The following is a 20,774-nucleotide window of genomic DNA, read 5'->3' as shown; positions in this document are numbered from 1 at the left end:
CAGGTCTCTCACAGAGGTGGCAGAGGGACCCAATACTTGAGCCATCACCTGCTGCTTCCAGAGTATGCATTAGCAGGAAGCTGGAGTGGAGAATGGAGCCAGAACTAGAACCCAGGCACTCTGATACGGGACGCAGGTGTCCCAAGCAGTGGCATAACTGCTACTCCAGACACCTTCCTGTGCTGTTTGTTCTTTAATGGGTAGACTCCCCGAATCTTCCTGGTGTCTCCCAGCTTTGGCGTGGATTTCATTTGCGCTGAATGCAAGGGATGCCCTGATGGCGGGACTTCAAAAAGTGGTTCCAGGGGCCAGCGCTGTGGCATAGCAGGTGAAGCCGCTGCCTCCAATGCTGGCGTCCCATGTGGGTGCTGGTTTGAGTCCCAGCTGCTCCACTTCCTATCCAGCTCTCTGTGAATACACCTGGGAAAGCAGTGGAAGATGGCTCAAGTGCTTGTGCCCCTGCCACCCATGTGGGAGACCCGGAAGAAGCTCCTGGCTCCTGGCTTCAACCTAGCCCAGCTTTGGCTATAGTGGCCCATCTGGGGAGTGAACCAGCAGGTGGAAGATCTCTCTCTCTCTCTCTCTCTCTCTGCCTCTCCTTCTCTCTCTCTCTCTGAAACTCTGCCTTTCAAATAAATAAATAATAAATAAATAAATAAATAGATAAAGCCACATCAAAAACATGGTTGCTCTAGCCCCCAAGTCTTGGGAGAACGGAATCATTGCCTATGCTGTGTCTCTACATTGCCTGCTCCTGTCTTTGCTGGTAGGACTCACAGCAAACATCGGACTCCCCCTGGAACTCGTTGACAAGCATGACCCTTGGCCAGCTTATGTCATCTACACCTCCCCCGTGGTAAAAAGACTCATTGAGAAAAGCAAGACGAGAGAGCTGGAATGCGCGAATGCCTTCGAGGAAAGCCACCGGGCAGCGAAGCCCAACAAGGCCCCCAGCATGGTGCAGCTGAAGAGGAGGAAGTCCTCGAAATCTTCCAGTGAAGCCGCCTTCCAGGATGTGCTGTCGCAGGCCATGCTATCCGTGTGGGGCGCTCACTCCGTGTTGGCCGTGGGTCCCGCCATCAGCCAAGAACCCACGTGCGACAGCCCTACCGCAACCCACAACAAGATCATCTTCTCCCGCAGACCGGTGATGAGGCTGCTTCCCTACAGCTCGCTGCTGACCAGCAAGGAGAAACATGCCAATGCCTAGCCAGGAGCCCCCGTGGCCGTGCCCTCCCAGGAATGTTACAGCAATTAAGCTCCATGTGCCACACACGTCACCTTGTCCTTTAAATTGGAACTTGTGCCTGCGGCTCAGAGAAGCCACCTCTGGATGGGGGCCGTGGTAGGTGCGTGGGGGCCTCCCCTCCCACCCTGCTGTCTGTGTGGTGGGGTGTGGCAGTGTCATGTTTTAGTGTCGGCCATAGTGGCTGAGGAGCTAACCGCGTGCAGGTGTAGCAGTCCCCGTCCAGGCAGGAGGTGAATCACACCAGTTATTTATTTATTTTTTAGCAGAGATCCTTGAATATAAGGGATTGTGGAGCAGGGGGCTGAAAAGGAGACCCAAGAGGTTTCCATAGAGGAAGCACCTGCAGTGGTGGCTCCTGAGGCTGGGGGAACAAAGGGAAGAGATGGCACTTAGTAAAAATTAGCTGCTTGTTGGGGTGGCGTCATGGGGACGCTGTGCCCCTGAACTCCGGGGTGGAGTCTCTGTGGGGATGGTGTCCCCACTGTTTGGCTGGTGTCTCCAAGGCGGCACTCCTGAGGCTGGTCTTTGAGAGTGCTGGCCAAGTGGCAAAATGTGTTCAGATGCTTCTGGAAGGACTTGGCTCTTGCTTGGGTGAATGACAGGCCACGGACAGCAACTCGCCAGGATGCAAACAGGAAGTGAACAAGCAGCAAGTGTGCGCTTCCTCCTCCAGCCTTGCAGGCTCCAGCTGGTACCCCGAGGGCAGAGCTTTTTGGGGGAGCATAAAGCAGATGTGGGGTCTGCTCTCCTAGCACCTCCAAGCACAGGGTAGCAGGATGCATTCAGAAGCCATGAAAAAATTAGCTTAGTACCCAGAGCAGCAGCCTCGGTTCTGAGGGAGTCTGCTCTGCTGCCCTACTTGGCACCCGAACCTCAGGCTACGAGGCTTTGACCTTGAAGGCTTGTAAGGTGGGGATCAAGATGGCCCTAGCAGAGAACCGGAGGAGGTTCCCCCCGGCCCGTCCTCCTCAGACCTTTGCCTTTTGGAATAGAGTGTGGGGGGCTGGGCCCCAGCTGCTTTTCTGAGAAGACTAGACTTGGTCTACCCATGCCCCAGCTGGTGCCAAGGCAAGCAGTGCTGAATTACCTCCCATCTCCAAGCAGACAAGCTTCAGCTTTAGATACAGGGGATCTGTCATGATGAGCAAACCCCAGCTGGTTTCACGTTCACGGTCATGTTCGTGGGCATGGCTGACCCTGCTTCAGGTTCTGTGTTTGCCCGTGCAAGGCAGTTCACCCCCACCTGGCTTCCCTCACAGAGACGTAGAGGAATGCAGTATCCCCATCTGGAGACACCATTTGAAAAAGCAGAATTTGTCCTGTAATGCATTTTCTCCCTCAGAGAGTCTTGCGTCGATATTCGGAGACGCCTACTCATGCAGGAAGCTCTGGGGAACTCTTCTCTGGCTTCCGGGTATTGGTGTTGGGACGACTGCACAAATTAGGAGCTCCGGATCCGTTCTGGGGTTCCCAGCCCTTGGCCAGAGTGAGTTCTTAGAACAACACAGGAGGTTTCTAGTGAATTCGAGTGACTGTGCTTTGTGTCCCTGGAAAGTTTATAGCCAAGGGAGTAGGTGATAAATTCCACCAACAAGAAACTTTATCTCCTCTTTCCCTTTATGGGTGTTTATGGTCAGGGTTTATATGGAGTATAGAATGTTATTGAGTATTAGCGTTTATAGGGATCTGGGATGATTTCGGATGTTTTCTTCCAATCCCTTCAAGGGCAGAATGGTATGGATTGCACAACTTTTATTTTCCCATTTCTAGGCATTGAATCATTTTTAATCGTCTTAAAAGTGTGTACCCTCTAAATTAAAATGATTGTCTTCTAGATCGCTTAATTAGATGGATTTAATGCCCAGCCTGTTTTACTAACGCGAGTCATGAGGGAAAGGACCCGTTCACATCTTGTGTGGTGACAGGAGCTGCCTGCACCCTGCCACTGCACTCCCTAGGCAGTTTGAAGAGAGAGAACCCCTAATTCCATTGGGGATGGGGGAATTCTGCCCAAGTCCAAGGTGGGATTTGCGGGTCTGGCCCACAGGGGGACTTGACCAGCCATGCCTATGAACAGTAGGGCTGACAAGGCCTCTGGGAGTCAGTTCTCCAAGGAAAGACATACCTGGGGAAGATCAGCGGGATTCCCCGCAGAAGCCTGGTCACTGGGGGAGGAGGAGAGGCCTGGGGGACCCCGTATCTCACGCTTACACGTCTCCTGCTCCAGACCTGCCTGAGCGCCACGAGGGTGGGGACCAGTGGGTCAGACTCTCACAGGCCCCTGGAAGGCCCTGGGGGCGGGACTAAGGCCCAGTCGGGAGGTCTTCTCGACTTCACATTATCCCCCCACCCTGCATGTAGACAAGAAATGGCTGCATCTGGCAGAGCCTAGTACATGCGTGGTGGGACCAGCCTTGTTCATGAGAAACCAAGAGACACCCTTGATGTCCCCAGGAATGGGCACGGAGCCCTTCCTGGGGCCTGGAGTCGGTCAGGAGCAGCAGGGGCTGGAGCGAGTGGAATGTGTGGGTTATCCCTCAGGTAACCTCATCTGCCTGTTCCAGCCAGGGGCGGCCTGGGCTATCTCAGGTTACCCTGAATATATTTATTTACCTTTCATCTCCAAGGGGGAGCTGGCGTTCACTGGTATTCCACAACGCAAGGGGCCTCTTCTTATTTATCTCCCCTGCATATGGAATTTTCTGCTTGGCAGGAGAGCAGTTTCCATTCGTCCCCCTGCTGCAAGCAGGAGGTTCCTGAAGCTACAGAATATGGATTTTGTTAGCCTGTCTGTGTTGCTCTGTAGCTAAGGCCCGGTCCCGACACATCCCGCGCAGCTGTTTCTGAGCAGATTCTTTGGCTCCCGGCGCACATTTGCAGATTCCGAGGTTGGTGCTTGAACGGTTGATGTTTAACTTCGGCAACATGACCGAGCCTGCTGGCCGCTGTCACTTTGGCACGGGGCTCGTGAGGACATCAAACAGTTCCACATTCTGCAGCCTTCCTGGCCATGGCAGAGAGCAAGTCTGGATGGAGTGAGGCCAGCTTGGAGGAGGTGACTCTGAGAACAGAGGTCTGGGCAAGCCAGATATTTGGGGGTGGCCTGGGAGCTTTGGGGAACAGCGAACAGAGAACAGCTGTGGCCATGATTAGCCGTGGGGTCTAAGCGAAATCATTTGGTCTGGCCCTGCCCAGGGAACTGCTGGGAGGACATGAAATTTGATAAATCTACAGCAGGCTCATTTTTAAGTTGATAATTTTGTGTGGTCCGTGAAAGATGCTATGATGATCCAAATGGCTTTTGGCACCAAAAAAAAAAAAAAAAAAAAAAAAGCCTCCCCCCACCCCAACCCTGATTTAGAGCTACTTTGGAGTGAGACCATCACAGCTTGGTCAACAAATCCTGCATTTCCTTTTCTTAGCCCATGGTCCTCACACAGGAGACACAAATGCCTCCCTGTTTCCCACATCTCATTTTTTTAGGACCGAGGGAACTAAATGAGTAAGTACCCTGAGGGTAGGGATTTTGGTTCTCAGGCCTCAGTGGAGGTCCCCAAGGGTACTAAGAAGTCACATGAAGCAGGGGACACACACAGGACAGCGTTCAGCTCTCTGTGCTATGATCTCAACCAGGAACCACTGGGGTGTCCATGCATGGACACATAAAGCTAGGAGTGACCTGAGGCTTGAATCCAGGGACTTGGATGTTGTGGGACATGGGTGTCAAAAGTACAGTCTTTACCACTGTGCCGAACACCTGCTCCTAAGATGTTCTTTTAAATGATCAATCCATACCTATGAGATGAGATTCCAAGGTGTCCATTTTCCCTTTAGCCTTTTTGAGGGACGTGGTTTCGTAGACTTCACTTGTTCCGTCTCCATGCTTGAAGCATGTCGACAGGCCCTCAAAATACATGCCCTGAGTGCTTGCTCGTACCAGGCACTGTGCCAGCGGCCCATCCGTGGCCACGGGAGACACAGCTGGGCTTATATTTCAGCGGTGGCGACATTAGACAAGGGTTCTGTCCAATGCCACTTGGGCTGTGCGTTAGGCAGGGGCACAGGGCTCTGTGAGAGTGAATTTGCTTTAGGCTCATGACCCGTTCTCTCAGCCTTCTGAAAAAGGGATTAGAGCTGGAGGCAGGATTAGTGTCAGGACAGCTGCTCATAAAAGGGAATGAGGTCATAGTGAATTTTGGGCCAAGTGGAATTTCAGCGAAGCCTGGTAAGTTTGTGAAACTCTGCAAAGCTGCCTTCAGTTTCAAACCCGGTCCCCAACACGCTTGTTTGTTTCTGTAGCACCATGGAGCTGTTGCTAGCTCAGGCTGGCTTGGGGCTAGGGCATCCCGCTCCACACTCCCGGTGACAGCACAGAGGAAGTGCCAAATGTTTGCACACACTGTTTATTCCAGGGCGCTCACTTCCTGCCTGCCTTTCTGTCCCGGGGGACTGGGCAGGGCAGCTACAAAGGAGACTCTGAGGGCCCTTTGCTGTGCTCTGCAGACCTTGGCCAAGGACCTGGGCCAGGCCTCAAGCATCCGGTTCCAACCCATTTGGGCTTTCCTGGGTCTTCGGTGCTGTCTTTGATTTCCTTTCTGGCCAAGCAGCCCCTGCTCGATGCTTGCGTTCCCAGGGTCTTGCACAGCTCTCCGTAGACTGTAGCGCACTGCGACCTTGACACTGCCCTGACTCTATCTCCTTCCTTTTCTTTCCCTCCCTCCTCATTTCTCCCTTTATCATCTTCTTCCTTCCTCCTTGTGTGCCTCCCTCCTTCCCCTTCTTTCCTTATCTTTTGATCTTCGTGGCTATTTTTTATAATTGCTAAATTAAATGATAATTGCTGCAAGTAACTTGAAGTTAAGTAATCAAGATGACGCTGAGCCTCCAGTCTTTAGGGGAAGCATGGCTGAGTACTGAAGTACTAAGCTGAGTACTAAAGTACTAATCTGAGTACTAAGGTACTCTCATACCTCCATCAAGACGACAATAGGGAGTTTGCAAGTACTTCCTGGGAGGCTCTGAGGAATACTTGCCCTAGCCACCTGACCATCGTCACAGCCACCTGTCACCCTGGCCACCTACCTCATCCCAGAAGCAGCTACTTCCAGGTCCCAGAGCATTGCTGTCTCGCTTTACTCCAGCATAACCATTGGGTCCACTACACATTCCCAACATCAGCTCTGCCTGAGTTGGAACCATCCACCAATCTGCCTGGAGGGCTTGGGGACGGAAGGAGCACAGGAGAGGGAATCGCAGTTGCTTCCAGGAGTGGCTCCCGTGCGGAGGGGCACAATGTGAATTTGATTTCCACTCCCTGGGGAGGACCAGCTCTGCCTCCAGCACATGCGTCCGAACTCGGACTCCATTCCCCACTCACCCTGGAGGCGGTGGGGCCACTTCCACCTTACTCTCCCCTGTTAATGACCTCCTCCTTGTTTTGATCACAGACAAACACCACTGAGAATGCCAAGTTTCTTATTTATGAGATGTGGCTCAGCCGCCCTGGGCTGGAAGAGACAATCTCAACACTCAACAGTCCACTCCCTGTTGCCTGACACGCTCCCTTGTGGCTTATCAGGGACTTCAGATCCTCAAAACCATTCAGCAGAGCAGGAGGCTTTTGTATGGTCCTCCTTAGGGTCTGGGTATGAGAATGTGGGGGTAGCTCCCGGACAGAACACAGAGCACCTAGCTCCATCATCACCAGCACTACCTCCATCATTATCTGTAACTCCATCCCTACCACCATCACCATTACCACCACTATGTTCACCACTAACGCCATCACCATGAATATCACCTCCACTTCGACCACCCTCATGATGACCATCTGTAACACCCACACCTCCCCTCCCCTTTCACCTCCACTTCGACCACCCTCATGATGACCATCTGTAACACCCACACCTCCCCTCCCCTTTCACCTCCACCTCTACCACCATCAACGCCTCTATCATCACCACCGTCATCACCTCCACCTCTGTCTCCCTCTGCAACTCCATCAGTAGCACCATCACTATCACCATGACCATCACCATGGCGACCATCTCCAACACCCACACCTCCCCCTTCACCACCACCACTACGGTCATCTCCACCTTTACCACCACTTCTGTCACCTCCACCTCCATCTCCATCACTATCACTGTGCCCATCATCGCTGCAGCTGCCATCACCTTCACCATCACCACGGCCACTCATCCCCGCTAGCACGACGGAACAAATGGATGCAAAGGCAGCCTTTATTTGTGGAAAAAGTCTGATCTAGAAAAGGCTCAGTGAAAGGCCTATGGAAGACGTCACATCTCCACTGAACCCATGTGCTTTTAGTTTCCTGCAACATAGCCCAGTAGGCTCTTGAGAATCCCATGTGCACAGTGGCAGGGGTGGGGGTGGGGTGAGTACTGCCCACCACGTTGCCCAAACATGATGATCAGAGAGCCTGGTGCTCTACGCCCCTCGATGCATGAATCATGATTCCAATCATGCAGTAATGCAAGTTCAATGACGGCTTCACTCTTCTTCCTATGTTCTTCAGGTTCCCACCTGTTGCTTTCTTACAGGATTCGTTGCGTAATGGCACATGCTGAGCACTGGACACTTCCGGAGTGATGGGAAAAGGGGATTTCACATAAGCCACAATGAGAATGAAGCTCCTTAGAGTAATGTAACAATTCTGGCCTTTTAGGTAGAAATGGCTAAACAATTTTTTAAGAATCACTAGTTCTACAATGATTGGATCTTACAAATTATATTTATTTTTGTTATCTCACTTACCACCTCATGGATATCCTCACCATCAGAAGATAGAGATCTCACTTACTCCTTTACATAGCTGGTTAATGCCCCGTGGTAATCAGTGCTTTCACCTTTGAATTGATTATTGGATTTTTGCAAAGCTCAAGGGGGAGCTCTCGGATTCCCTCCTGCCTCAGCTGCTCTCTGACTTGGCTTGGTGTAACCATGCCAGTCTTAGTTGATTCTGAACAAAATGCCATTGAGTGCACAGCTTATAAACTACGGAGATTACTGCTCACGGTTCTGGAGGCTGGGAAGTCCAAGTTCACGGTGCCAGCAGACCGGGTTTCTGGTGCAGTCTCACGTCTTCGTTGTTGTCTTCAGATGGTGGAGTGGGCGAATGAGCTTCCATCGGTCTATTTTGTAAGGGCACTACTCCCTTTCTCAAAGGCCCCGCCCTCATGTCTTGGTCATCCCCTCAAAGTCTCTACCTCTCTAGTGGGGGTTAACTTCTGGAGAGACACAGACATGCAGACCAGAGTGGTGTCTTCTGTTACATGGAATGTGTGCCTTTTCAGTGCGCTCACTTAGCTGACTTATTGACCCTAGCTCTCTCAGCTGAGGAAGAGCCAAGCTGAGAGAATGTCCTAAACCTACCCATTCCTCAATGCTTGCTCTGCACCTACCCCGAGTTGGCAGAGCTCAGAGCTCCTCCAACGAGGGCATGGTACGGCCGCCTACTCCTGGATGTTCACGCACAGCAAACAGCCAGGGAATTCTGGCCCAATTAGAACCAGAGCTTACGGGTGCTGCCAACTGCCCGGAGTTAAGCCAGCATATTGGGTTAGGGCTGAAGGCTCAGTGTGGGTGGTGAATGCTAAAATGTGGGAGGAGCTTTGCTGACTGGAGACCATGCAAGGTGCAGCTATGAGGTGGGGCTTCACCCGCCTGTGGTTGGTTGCTGACTCCCCTGCCAGTTTGGGACAGTTTGACTATGCGCTTAACTCATGCTTCTCCTATTTTCAGTCCACCTGATGAAAAAAAAAGTCTTAAAAACATATACACACACAAATCGACACTGACCACTGAGCAATGCCACCAACACACACTACCGGTGCAACCAGGTTGTATACAACTGCTGGATGTGTATACCTGGAGGGTAAGAAGGATTTTGCTTGGCAGCTGTTGGGTAGATAGGGGCCATTATTCTTTTTTTTTTTTTTTTTTTTTGACAGGCAGAGTGGATAGTGAGAGAGAGAGAGAGACAGAGAGAAAGGTCTTCCTTTTTGCTGTTGGTTCACCCTCCAATGGCCGCTGTGGCCGGCGCACCGCGCTGATCCGAAGCCAGGAGCCAGGTGCTTCTCCTGGTCTCCCATGCGGGTGCAGGGCCCAAGCACCTGGGCCTTCCTCCACTGCCTTCCCGGGCCACAGCAGAGAGCTGGACTGGAAGAGGGGCAACCGGGACAGAATCTGGCGCCCCAACCGGGACTAGAACCCGGTGTGTCAGCACCGCTAGGCGGAGGATTAGCCTGTTGAGCCATGGTGCTGGCCAAGGGGCCATTATTCTTGAAAGAAAAGCATTGGTGACGGTGTGGAGGTGGTGTCATTTTTTTTTTAAAATGTGTCCACAAATTCTCTGTTACTCTTCGTTTCAAGAGGGAGAGCTCAATTTCTCTGCCTTGAGTGTGGGCGGGACTTACAGAGTCATTGCTGATAAACAGAAGGTGGCAGAAGGGATGCATGGCACTTCCAAGATGAGGTTAGAAGCAATTGGCCGGCGCTGCGGCTCACTAGGCTAATCCTCTGCCTGTGGCGCCGGCACCCCGGGTCCTAGTCCCGGTCGGGGCGCCGGATTCTGTCCCGGTTGCTCTTCTTCCAGTCCAGCTCTCTGCTGTGGCCCGGGAAGGCAGTGGAGGATGGCCCAAGTGCTTGGGCCCTGCACCCGCATGGGAGACCAGGAGAAGCACCTGGCTCCTGGCTTCGGATCAGCGCAGTGCACCGGCCGCAGCAGCCATTGGGGGGTGAACCAACGGAAAAAAGGAAGACCTTTCTCCCTGTCTCTCTCTCTCACTGTCCACTCTGCCTGTCAAATAATGAAAAAAATTTTAAAAAAAGAAAGCAATGGAGGTGTTAGTATTGGGTGCCCACTTTCTGCCTCTGGTCACTGGCTCTGGGAAGAAGGAGCTGATGTATCACACGGAAGCCCTGTGGGGAAGACCCATGCCCAAAAACCATGGGAACGAGCCAGAGGGCAGCTTCTCCACCCCTTTACTTGAGAACTACAGCCTTGGCCGACTGCAGCCGTGGCAACCTCAGGGCCCCTGTTAATGTCTCATGGGCAAGAGTGGGACCCTGGCTGTCCATGTACTTGGGCATCTCCTGGTATGGGGGCAGGCGGAGCTACTGCTAGAGGCAAGCATTGCAGAACAGGGCTTGAAGAGGCGGAATGAGAGGGAGGGGAATTGTGGAGAGGGTGAGGTATTGTAGGTATCTCCAAAAGGATTCTGGTACTGACAATGTCTTTTTCCCCAAAAAAGGGGGTGAGCCATGGATCTCCCCAAGTCGATGTTCTTAAAACTTGCTCTCCAAAGAGTGCACCAGATGGGAACTATTTGTATCTGTGTCCTTTTTCCAGGGACTGCGGGAGAAGTAGAAGGGTGTGCAGATTTCACACAGCTCTGAGCCCACCCCGTTTGCTTCTGTTTATTCCACCTTCCCATGAAATGAATTCGTTCCAGGACAGCCTGTGCTTTGGATGGTAGGGTGAAAGAAACTCAAATGGAAATGCTTGTAGCTATTTTATTTTATTTTACTTTATTTTTAAGATTTATTTATTTGTTTGAAAAGCAGATTTACAGAGAGGCAGAGAGAGAGAGAGAGAGAGAGAGAGAGAGAGAGAGAGAGAGAGAGGTCTTCTATCTGCTGCTTCACTCCCCAAAGGACCACAATGGCCGGAGCTGAGTTGATCTGAAATTAGGATCCAGGAGCTTCTTCCAGGTCTCCCTATGGGTGCAGGGGCCCAAGCATTTGGGCCATCTTCCACTGCTTTCCCAGGCCACAGCAGAGAGCTGGATTGGAAGTGGAGCAGTAGGGACTCAAAGCAACGCCCATCTGGGATGCCAGCACCGCAGGCAGCGGCTTTACCTGCTACACCAGAGCGCTGGCCCCTGTAGGTATTTTTAAGGAGGCAAAGCACCTGCAGCCCCCTGCCCACATGCCCTTGCATTTCAGCATATGTCCACGAGGTACCTGATTCTCCAGCTGGGAGCCAAGTCCCCATGGAGCTGCCCTCAGTAATGCAAATAGGACTTGGCAGGTGCATAGTCCTGCCCCCTCCCTGGAGCTTTCAGTAGGACCCAGCCTTGGTGACCCCAATGTCAATGTGCTTAGGAAAGCACCTCGTCCCTGTCCCCACTCCTCCACCCATGGTTCCCGAGTCCATGTGCTCATCTCAGGCTCTGCTTTGGGGAAACTCCAGGTGTCTCAGCCCCTAGATTATCCAGTGATGTGATCGTAAAGTGAGCCCTGCCTGGCTCACAGAGGATGCACTTTTAAAACTTAAAAGAGCTATGCATGCATAGTTAGCCAAGGAAAGAAACCACACAGCCCACAGAGCCGTCGTCCTATACCTCCGCACCTGCCTCTCCTAGTTCATCTTCCGAGAGGAGTTAGGGTCCCTCAGACAGCCCTACCCGGCCCTCTGCGCTCCCCCTGGCTCTTGCTCGCTCGCCCCGTACACTGTCCTCACTCCCTCTGCCCCAGCCTTCCCGCCCCTCCCTCACCGTCACTCACATCAGCCTGCTCCTGTCTCTCGACTCTGGCACGTGCCCTTCCTTTGGCTAGAACTTTCTTCTCCGTCTGTGTGCCTGGGGCTCTCCAGTCTTGGCTCAGATATCTGCCTCTCAGGGAGCTTTTCTCTGGGCACCGTATTTAAGGGTGCATCCTTTTTCCAGAATCCCTTCTTCGCTTAGTTTTCTCCCTGTCGCTTGGCAGCACCTGGCACACCGCACGTTTTGCTATTGTTGCTCTTCCCCCACTAGGATAAAAGCTCCATGCCTACTGAGTGACATTGGTCTGTGGGTTCACTGCTGGGTCCCTGGTGCCTGGCATGCAGTATTTGCTCAGTAAAGCTTAGTTGAACGAATCCAAAGTGTGACACCCCTCATTCGCGTATGCACACACACATGTTCTCCTGCTTAGTGGTCCTGGAGATTGCTTCTCTTAGAACAGACAGAATCAACTCGTTCTTGTAGACGATTGCAGAGCCTACAGTTGTGTGTAAGTGAGCCTCTTCTTGTGTTTTGCTTGTTAAGTAAGCAGCTGGCTTTATACTTGCAGTTCACAGGTGTATTTCTGTATTGTGCCTTTCTTAGTCTTTTGTTATAAGCTGTATTTCAAATAGTTTCCTCGACTTTTTTACTTGTGTTTTGACACCATTTTAGTATTTTCTATAGAGATAACATTGTAAATATTTTTATAAAGATTTATTTTATTTATTTGAAAGAGTTACAGAGAGAGAGAGAGAGAGGTAGAGAGGTCTTCCACTTCCCAGATGGCCACAATGGCCAGAGCTGCGCCGATCTGAAGCCAGGAGCCAGGAGGCTCCTCCGGGTCTCCCACGTGGGTGCAGGGGCCCAAGGACTTGGGCCATCCTCCACTGCCTTCCCAGGCCATAGTAGAGAGCTGGATGGGAAGAGGAGCAGCTGAGACTAGAACTGGCGCCCATATGGGATGCTAGCACCGCAGGTGGCAGCTTTACCCTCTACACCACAGTGCAGGCCCCTAAACATTTTTAAAAAAGTAATTGACTGACAATTATTGTGGATATTCATGGTGTTTTGAGACATGACTACCTTGTGTGATGTCCAAATTTGGGGAAACCTATCCATCTCCTTAGATACTTTTCTTTCCTTTATGGTGAAAACATTCAAAATCCTCTCTTCTAGCTTTTTGGTGTCGTTGCTAAAACAATACAGCACATTTTCATTGTCTGTAGATGGCCCGCTGTGCAACAGAACACCAGACTGTCTTGCTCCTAGCTAGAACTCGGTGCCTGTCAATCAACCTCTCCCCATACATTCCTCCCGCCTCCTCGCCGAGCCTCTAGAGCCACCATTCTACTCTTACCTTCTAAAAGATCAACTTTTTTTCAGATTCTACATATTTTTTTAAAAACACATGTATTTTTCACCTGTAATTTACTTTAGTATACCGACCTGACAGGAGACTATTAGACTTTGAAAAAAAAAATATTTACTTGTCTGCGATGATTTGAACTCGGTCTGTCCATTAAGTTAGCCTATATTTTCCAGTCGCAGTTTGGGACTTGATTTTGGCTCATTGATCTGCCTGTCTATTTATACACCAGAATAAAATCATTTTCGTTAATGCAGCTTTAACATCTCTTAAGTACCCGGTGAGAATAAGCCCACAGGACTCCTCTGAAATTGTTTTCTGATTGCTTTGAGCCTTTGACACAAAGGAGAGCTGGTTGCAGGTGGTGCCACAGCCCTGTCTTCTCCTAGAGGCAGAACAATGAGGCCAACAGAAGCGCCTGGTTCCCGACAGACCCCCTTCTGCTGCGGCACCAGGAGGTCACAAAACACAGGCTGTGTGAAACTCTTTCCTTCCCCAGAAGCCACAACCCAGTGCTGCAGCCTGGGTCACCTCTGGGGCGTGTGCTAGGAGGGCTCCAAGAGTTTACCAAGGCTGGTGTTGTGGTGTAGCAAGTTAAGGGTTGAGTCCCGGCTGCTCCACTTCCAATCCAGCTCCCTGCGAACGCACCTGGGGAAGCAATGGAAGTCGGCTCAAGTGCTTGGGCCCCAGAACCCACGTGGGAGATCTGGATAGAACTGCAGGCTCCTGGCTTCTGCCTGGCCCAACCTTAAGTATTGCACCCATTTGGGGAGTAAACCAGGGATGGAAGACCTCTCTCTCTGTGTCTCTCCTCTTGACTCCCCATCTACCTTTCAAATAAATAAATACATCTTTTAAAAATTTGAATTTACTAATAAATTTAGTATACTGAATTTATACCTTTGCCACTTAAAAAAAAAAAAAAGTGGTGGGCCCAGTCTGGTGGCATAGCAGGTGAAGCTGCCACCTGCAACACCGGCATCCCATATGGGCAACTGTTCAGGACCTGGCTGCTCCACTTCTGTTCCAGCTCCCTGCTAATGTGCCTGGGGAAAGTGGCAGAAGATAGCCTGAGTGCTTGGGCCCCTGCATCTGCATGGGAGACCCAGAGGAAGCTCCTGGCTTCAGCCTGGCCCAGCCCTGGCTGTTGCAGTGGACAGAAGATTTCTCTCTCTCTCTCACTTTCCCTCTCGCTTTCTCTCTCCACCTCCCTCTTTGTTTCTCTGATTTTCAAATAAATAAATAAATAAATAAATAAAAAATAAATATTTTTTAAAAATAGTAGCAAAATAGAAAGAAAATGCAAAGCAGCGGGAAAAATCCCACCCTTGGCATATGGCTGTCGCTGGCGATCCTACTGACAGTTGAAGGAAGAGCCAAGGCGAGGAAGCAGGGGGCCAAGGCTGTGGGGCTGACCCTCGGCAGAGCCAGCGTGGTCTGGCTTTCCTCTGCTCCTTCCCATAGAGCTCTGGGGCCTCCTGAAACCCGCTGCTTCTGTGGGAGCTTGGTATGAGGCTAATGTCTCGAGTGGGTGCCGCGTAGGATGCAAAAAACAGATATTTAGACATTTTTTTCTTCTCTGCTCCTTTCTTATGGAATATTGTCGGCTTCCCCAGGAACAGGCCCCCATTGTTGCGGCCCTGGCCTGGGCAGCTTGGCAAGGGAGCCAGCCGTCTGCAACCTCAGGAGAGCGTCTTTGAGGTACCCAGGGAGCAGAACGTGGCTTCCCCAGAGAGGTGGCTCCAGGGCAGCCCCAGCCCTGGCCTGGGTGAGCTGGTCCCCTCCCCCAAGCATCCACGGCCCAGCGTGGCTCAGACCTCAGCATGGGGGACCCAGGGACCACCCTGAGCCCACTTCAACTCACAGGCGCCCCAGCGATGGCCATACCGAGCTGGCCACCTCCTCCTCCCTTTCCGAGACCACACTGACGTGTGCCTGACATGGAGAAAGCAGGTGGAGCCCCTGGGAATGTTCTAGTTTGGGTGAATGGTCCTGAGTCCCTTGAGTGCCTTCAGCCCAGGGCCACCTGAGCGCCCTCCCTGGCTGTTTGGTGTCAACCGCGGATCACAGGTGTTTTCCAGGGATGGGCCAAGACAAGCCGACACACCTGTGAAGTGGCCTGTCCCGTGGGATCTCCTCATGGATGCTGGAGCCGCTCCCCTCCCCCACCCAGCATTACCACCCCAGGGCTTGAGCTCTGGCCATCGGAGGCCACCCCTGCCTGTCCCCTCACTCAGCTCGGGTCCCTTTACCCAGTGCAATGTCCCTTGCTGCAGAAGATCCCTCTTCAAGTCTGTGCTGCCTCTGTTTCCTGCGTGTCATCCACAGTGGGGTCTGGGAAGCTGGGGCGAGGACCAGGGTCACCTCCTCTGGGAGACCCTAGGCCAGTGCGCAGGGATGGGTGGCTGCTGCCGTGCCCCTGGGAAGAGACCAGACACAGGGAGACACAGTTCCTCTCGTTAGGCGCTTGCTGGGAGGAGGGTGGCACGGAGGGCACGGGTGGGAAACAGCAATAGGCAGCACAAAAGGAAGCACTCACTAGCACTCGCTAGTATGGTATGGGCCGGAAGTAACATAGAGGCTGAGAAAAAGAGGGACCAGCAGGGGACAGAGGAAGGCACAGCTGGGCAACACTTGGAGCTGAAGGTGGCAGTGATGTGGGTGACAGGACTGCACAGGGTGGGGCAGGCACTGTGGCCCAGTAGGTTAAGCCACTGCCTTGGACACTGGCATCCCATATGGGTGTTCAAGTCCTGGCTGCTCCACTTCCGATCCAGCTCCCTGCTGATGCGCCTGGGAAAGCAGTAGAAGATGGCCCAAGTGCTTGGGCCCCGGCACTCATGTGGAAGACTTGGAAGCAGCTCCTGGCTCCAGCCTAGCCCAGCCCTGGCCATTACAGCCATTGCGGAGTGAACCAGTGGATGGAATCTCTCTCTGTCTCCCCGTCTCTCTTTCTCTCTCTGCCCCATAAACCAGCCTTATAAATATATATATATATACATATAAATTTTTAATAAAAGAATATATGAGGAGATGCTTAATAGAGAGGCAAATTTTGATGCATTTGGAATAGAGATGGGTGGACCCCTGGGCCATGGGAGAAATAGAAGGATGTGAACGAGAATAGAACTTTCCAGAATGAGGTGAGCTAGGCACTGAGATCAAGCATGACGCATGCAGAGGCTGAGCTGGGCTGGGGGGCGAGGCAGCCTGGAGCCCCATCCAGGAGCTGTGTTGCTGCAGGTCTCTTGGCTTGGGAGGCCCTGGGTGCTTTGCCCTGGCCCTCCGGCATGGCTGCCTGCCCTGGGAGGCACATACCGTGCCCTGCGGAGCTGCCTGCATTCCAAGCGACCTCTGGCAAGCTGGTCCCTTGCTTGAGCGGCAGTTTGAGGTCCTGCCGTCTCTGGGCTTGGGGCCCTGGACATGCCGAACAAGCCCAACATGCAGAGAACGCCATTCCTTGGCGATCACACCCCACCAAAGCTGGCAACAGGCTCTGAGACGCAGCTGCCTCTCAGTGGGTGCCCAGGACCTGCACACGTGGTGTGAGTGTATCCTGCTCTGAGCAGTCCAACTGCCACTCAATGGGCGTGTCCCCACGGGGCTCCCAGTGCCCTGTCCCATCAGGGCCGGGTCTGATGGCCTTGAGAGCTGCTTCTGACACTGCAATCCTATCCTCCCAAGCGAGTGCCTGGTGGTGGCCGGGGGCATTTATAGACCAGAAGTCTGTGCACAGCCAAGGAATGGAGTGGCTGTGAGTTTACTGTAGGTTCCACAATCCTGGACTCCAGTCTCTGCCCCTTCTCTGGGTGTTACACCCCTGGGATAGCTCTCTGCACGTGGTATTCAGGGAACTCGCTCCTCCCAGCTACACTGGCAGACCCAAAAGGGCAAAGACAGACAGGGTTCTATTTATTTATTTATTTGAAAGGTCCAAAGGTCTTTGGCTTCTAGAAGGTTCTAGAAGCAGAATATTTGTTGACCTGTGTTTGGGAAACCATTGTAGTAGGCAAGAGAGCCACTTGAACCACCCCTGGGGCTTACATTTTTTCTTTTTTATGATTTATTTATTTATTTGAAAATCAGAATTATAGAGAGAGAGGAGAGAGAGAGACCTTCCATCTGCTGGTTCACTCTTCAGATGGCTGCCCCGACTGGGGGTTGGCCAGGTTTAGAACCCAGGACTCAAGAGCTTCATCCAGGTCTCCCAGGTGGGTGTAGGGGACCAAGCACTTGGGCCACCCTCTGCTGCTTTTCCCAGGCCACTAACAGGGAGCTGGATCTGAAGTGGAGCAGCCGCGACTCGAACCGGCGCCCATCTGGGATGCTGGCACTGCAGACCGTGGCTTTCCCTGCTACGCCACAGCGCCGGCCCCACGGGGCTCCTTTCTCAGCTTTGGATCCCCAGCTCTGCTCAGTGCTTTGCTTATAGCAGGTGTTTCACTGACGCCTGAGGAAAGGTCTAAATCAGGCCACCCAGCAAGCGGCCTCCGCGTTCCTCCTCCCAGCCACTCTGCTTGCCACCCCCTTGGACCCAAATGTAAGAACTTTAAGTCCCCCAGGTCGGGAGGGGAATGTGGAGAAAATGTCCCTGGGACCCTCCCTGTCCTCAAGAGACGGCACAGCCTTCGAAGCAGAAGCAGCAGGCTGGGACCTCCTGTTCCTGGAGGTGGATTCCTCTGGGGTCTGCATTAGCGGGAGTTAGGAGGAGAGCCCGGACTCCAACCCAGGCCCTCTAATGTGGGACACAGGTGTCTGAATCGCTAGGCTAAACTCTGGCCCCTTAATAGAACAATTGCTTACATAGCATTTGCATTGTTCTTGATATTATAAGAAATCTAGAGATGATTTAAAGTGTTTGGGAGGGGTTGATGCTGTGGTGCAGCGGGTAAAGCCATCGCCTGCAGTGCCGGCATCCCATATAGGTGCCGGTTCGAGTCCCGGCTGTTCCACTTCCGATCCAGCTATGGCCTGGGAAAACAGTAGAAGATTGCGCAAGTCCTTGGGCTCCTGCACACACATGGGAGACCTGGAAGAAGCTCCTGGTTCCTGGCTTCGGATCCGCCCAGCTCTAGCCAATGTAGCCATTAGGGTAGTGAACCAGTAGATAGAAGACCTCTCTCTCTCTCTCTTCCTCTCATTCTCTGTGTAACTCTGCCTTTCAAATAAATAAATAAATCTTAAAAAAAATAAAGTGTATGGGAAGATGTATGTAGGCTAGCTGCAACCACTAGGCCATTTTTCTAGAAGGAACTTGAGCAACTCTGGGTTTGGGTACCTTTGGAGGGTCCTGGGACCAGTCGCTTGAGGACTGAGGAATGACTGAATGATTTTCCACATGTATCGAAATGCAGCTGAAGCAGTGGTGGGCATGCGTGTGTTGACTTTGTAACCATGGAGACCTTTCTTCAACTGAAACCTTATGTGGGAGCCCGTTGTTCCAAGCAGGCGAGGAAAGATGCGCAGCTTTGCTTGAAGCCAGAAGATGGAGTTAGGGTAGGAGTGAGGGAGGTTGCTGGAGCTGCTCTCTCTGTCTCATCTCTTTCCAGGAAAAGACCCGCAGGGCCTGTGCTGAAATCTGAGGGTGCCCTGGGACTTCAGGGTGCAAGCCACTAGTTAGAAGAAGCCCTACAATCAAGAACCCTTACAGGCGCGATTTAACACATTTTCTAAATGCAAAATGCTCTCCTCTGGAGCCAAGTCCCCCAGGGGCTCCATTACAGTAATTTGGGTTTTCAAGGAAGCCTTTTGCTGCACCTGGATGCCCAGAAGAGCTGGAGAACTCCTTGTCCTATTTTTTTTTAAGATTTATTTATTTATTTATTTGGAAGTCAGAGTTATGCAGAGAGAGAAGGAGAGGCAGAGAGAGGGGTCTTCCATCCGCTGGTTCACTCCCCAATTGGCCGCAACCGGCTGTGCTGATTCAAAGCCAGGAGCCAGGAGCTTCTTCCGGGTCTCCCACGCAGGTGCAGGGGCCCAAGGACCTGGGCCATCTTCCACTGCTTTCCCAGGCCATAGCAGAGAGCTGGATCGGAAGTGGAGCAGCCGGGACTCGAATCGGCACCCATATGGGATGCCAGCACTGCAGGCGGCAGCTTTACCTGCTACGCCACAGCGCTGGCCCAGCTCCTTGTCCTATTAGAGCAAGAGGTCCCTGCCTGTGACCCAGCCCCATGCTCCACTGTGCTCAGGGGTGTTTTAGATTGGCAGGTAAAAAGAGAGAACATTACCTGGCAGGGCTGGCGAGAATTCCAGCTCAGCTAACTGCCTGCCTGCATCTCATCCCCTACTCCACCCCCGAGGAGTGAAGCCACATCCCACGTCTGTCCATCTGTCCAAGGACAGGAAGCAGCGACAGCAGCCTCGGGAAGCTCTCCAGCAACCCCTGCACCTGCCTGTCCACCCAGCCTTCCTGAAACCCCACCCCCCCAGGGAAGCCCCTTCAATGAACGGCTGCCAAAACACAGGAGCGACTTCAGGCTCAAGGAGGGATCCGAGCCCACCAGCGGGGTCTTCCTGCCCCCCTGGTGCTTACTGCCTGATGGAAGCCAAGGACAAGGATGGCTCAGAAATGGGGAAGGGTGACGTCACAAGCCCAAGTTCTAAGAAATTTCTGCACAGCCTTCTGATGGCACAGACTGTGTGTGCTTGGAACAGGGATGTGGTCGGGTCCCTGGGAGGACCCTCTGAGCTGCGGGTTGCAGGAACCGGGGGTGAGCACGGGCCCGGGGCCATTGTGGGTGTCCCAGCCTGAATCGTGCCTTCTCTCCCCAAATATGTATGTTGAATCCTTTCCCCCAATACCTCAGAATGTGACCTCCCTGGGAGATAAGGTCTTTCTCAAGGTTATTATCAAGTGAGATCTTTAGGGTAGGCTCTGATCCAATGTGATCGGTGCCACACAAATGGGAAATTTCGACACAGAGATAGGCATGCAGGGAGAAAGTGTGGGAACATGAAGACAGACGTCTACGAGCCAAGGAGAAAGGCCTAGAACGGATCCTCCCCTCACCGTCCAGAGGGAACCAGCCAGGTGGCCATCTTGATCTCGGACTTCCGTCTCCACAAAACTGCGGGATGGGAAATTCCTGTTGTTGGAGTCCCCCGGACACGTCATGGTTTCTCACAGCAGCGTTGTTGGGGAGTGACAGCAGAGGGTACCTGGTGGTGCGGCTGGAGAGGGTGGGGGAAGAGGGCGAGGGGGAGGGGGAGGGGGAGGGGAGTTGGAGCTGCTGCAGCCAACGCCACCCCCCCCCCCCCGCATGGTTCGGGCACATGCCCCACAGCTCCCCCAGGAGCTCCCCCTTAGCTTCTGATCGGCTTGCCCAGTCAGTGCAACAATGAAAAGGTCCAGGTAAATTGGAGGCTCTCTGCCTTGGCTCCAAGTGACACAAACCTGAGCCCCAGCCTTGCAGAGTTGTCACAGTCTTCACTAAAGGTTTGCTGAGGGCGGGGACTGGGAACAGAACCTGTGTCAGGTGGTGCAGTTCCTTTGATTGACAAGGTCTGCCTTTCTCTCCTGGGACCCCGGAAGTCCCCTGGGGACATACTTGCAGCAGCTACTACTCAGCTAGCTTCTCCTCCCTCCCCCTGGAATCTCAGTGGGACTGGTTGTCTCCTCGCCTCCTCCTCCTTGGAGTCCTCTCCGCTT

The 20,774-nt window shown here is 52.7% G+C and overlaps 1 protein-coding gene across 2 annotated transcripts in view; it reads left to right on the top strand.

Moving 5' to 3' along the window:
* CDRT4 (CMT1A duplicated region transcript 4) overlaps window positions 1-20,774 on the top strand; it is an 81,640-nt gene that overhangs the window by 44,942 nt on the left and 15,924 nt on the right. The window contains exon 4 of one of the 2 annotated variants that reach the window (XR_009864296.1): window positions 771-1,349. Coding sequence is in view for 1 of the 2 variants with exons in the window: in XM_062175506.1 (XP_062031490.1) it covers window positions 771-1,210 (440 nt within the window). In the remaining variant the exon portion in view is untranslated. Of the gene's footprint in view, window positions 1-770; window positions 3,053-20,774 lie in introns of those variants that run through there. The other variant, XM_062175506.1, reaches the window with a different exon arrangement.

The sequence above is a fragment of the Lepus europaeus genome, chromosome 18, assembly GCF_033115175.1.
Source record: "Lepus europaeus isolate LE1 chromosome 18, mLepTim1.pri, whole genome shotgun sequence".
NCBI lineage: Eukaryota > Metazoa > Chordata > Mammalia > Lagomorpha > Leporidae > Lepus > Lepus europaeus.
The sequence above is the reverse complement of the archived record's forward strand: the minus strand, read 5'-3'. Positions and strand labels throughout refer to the sequence as shown.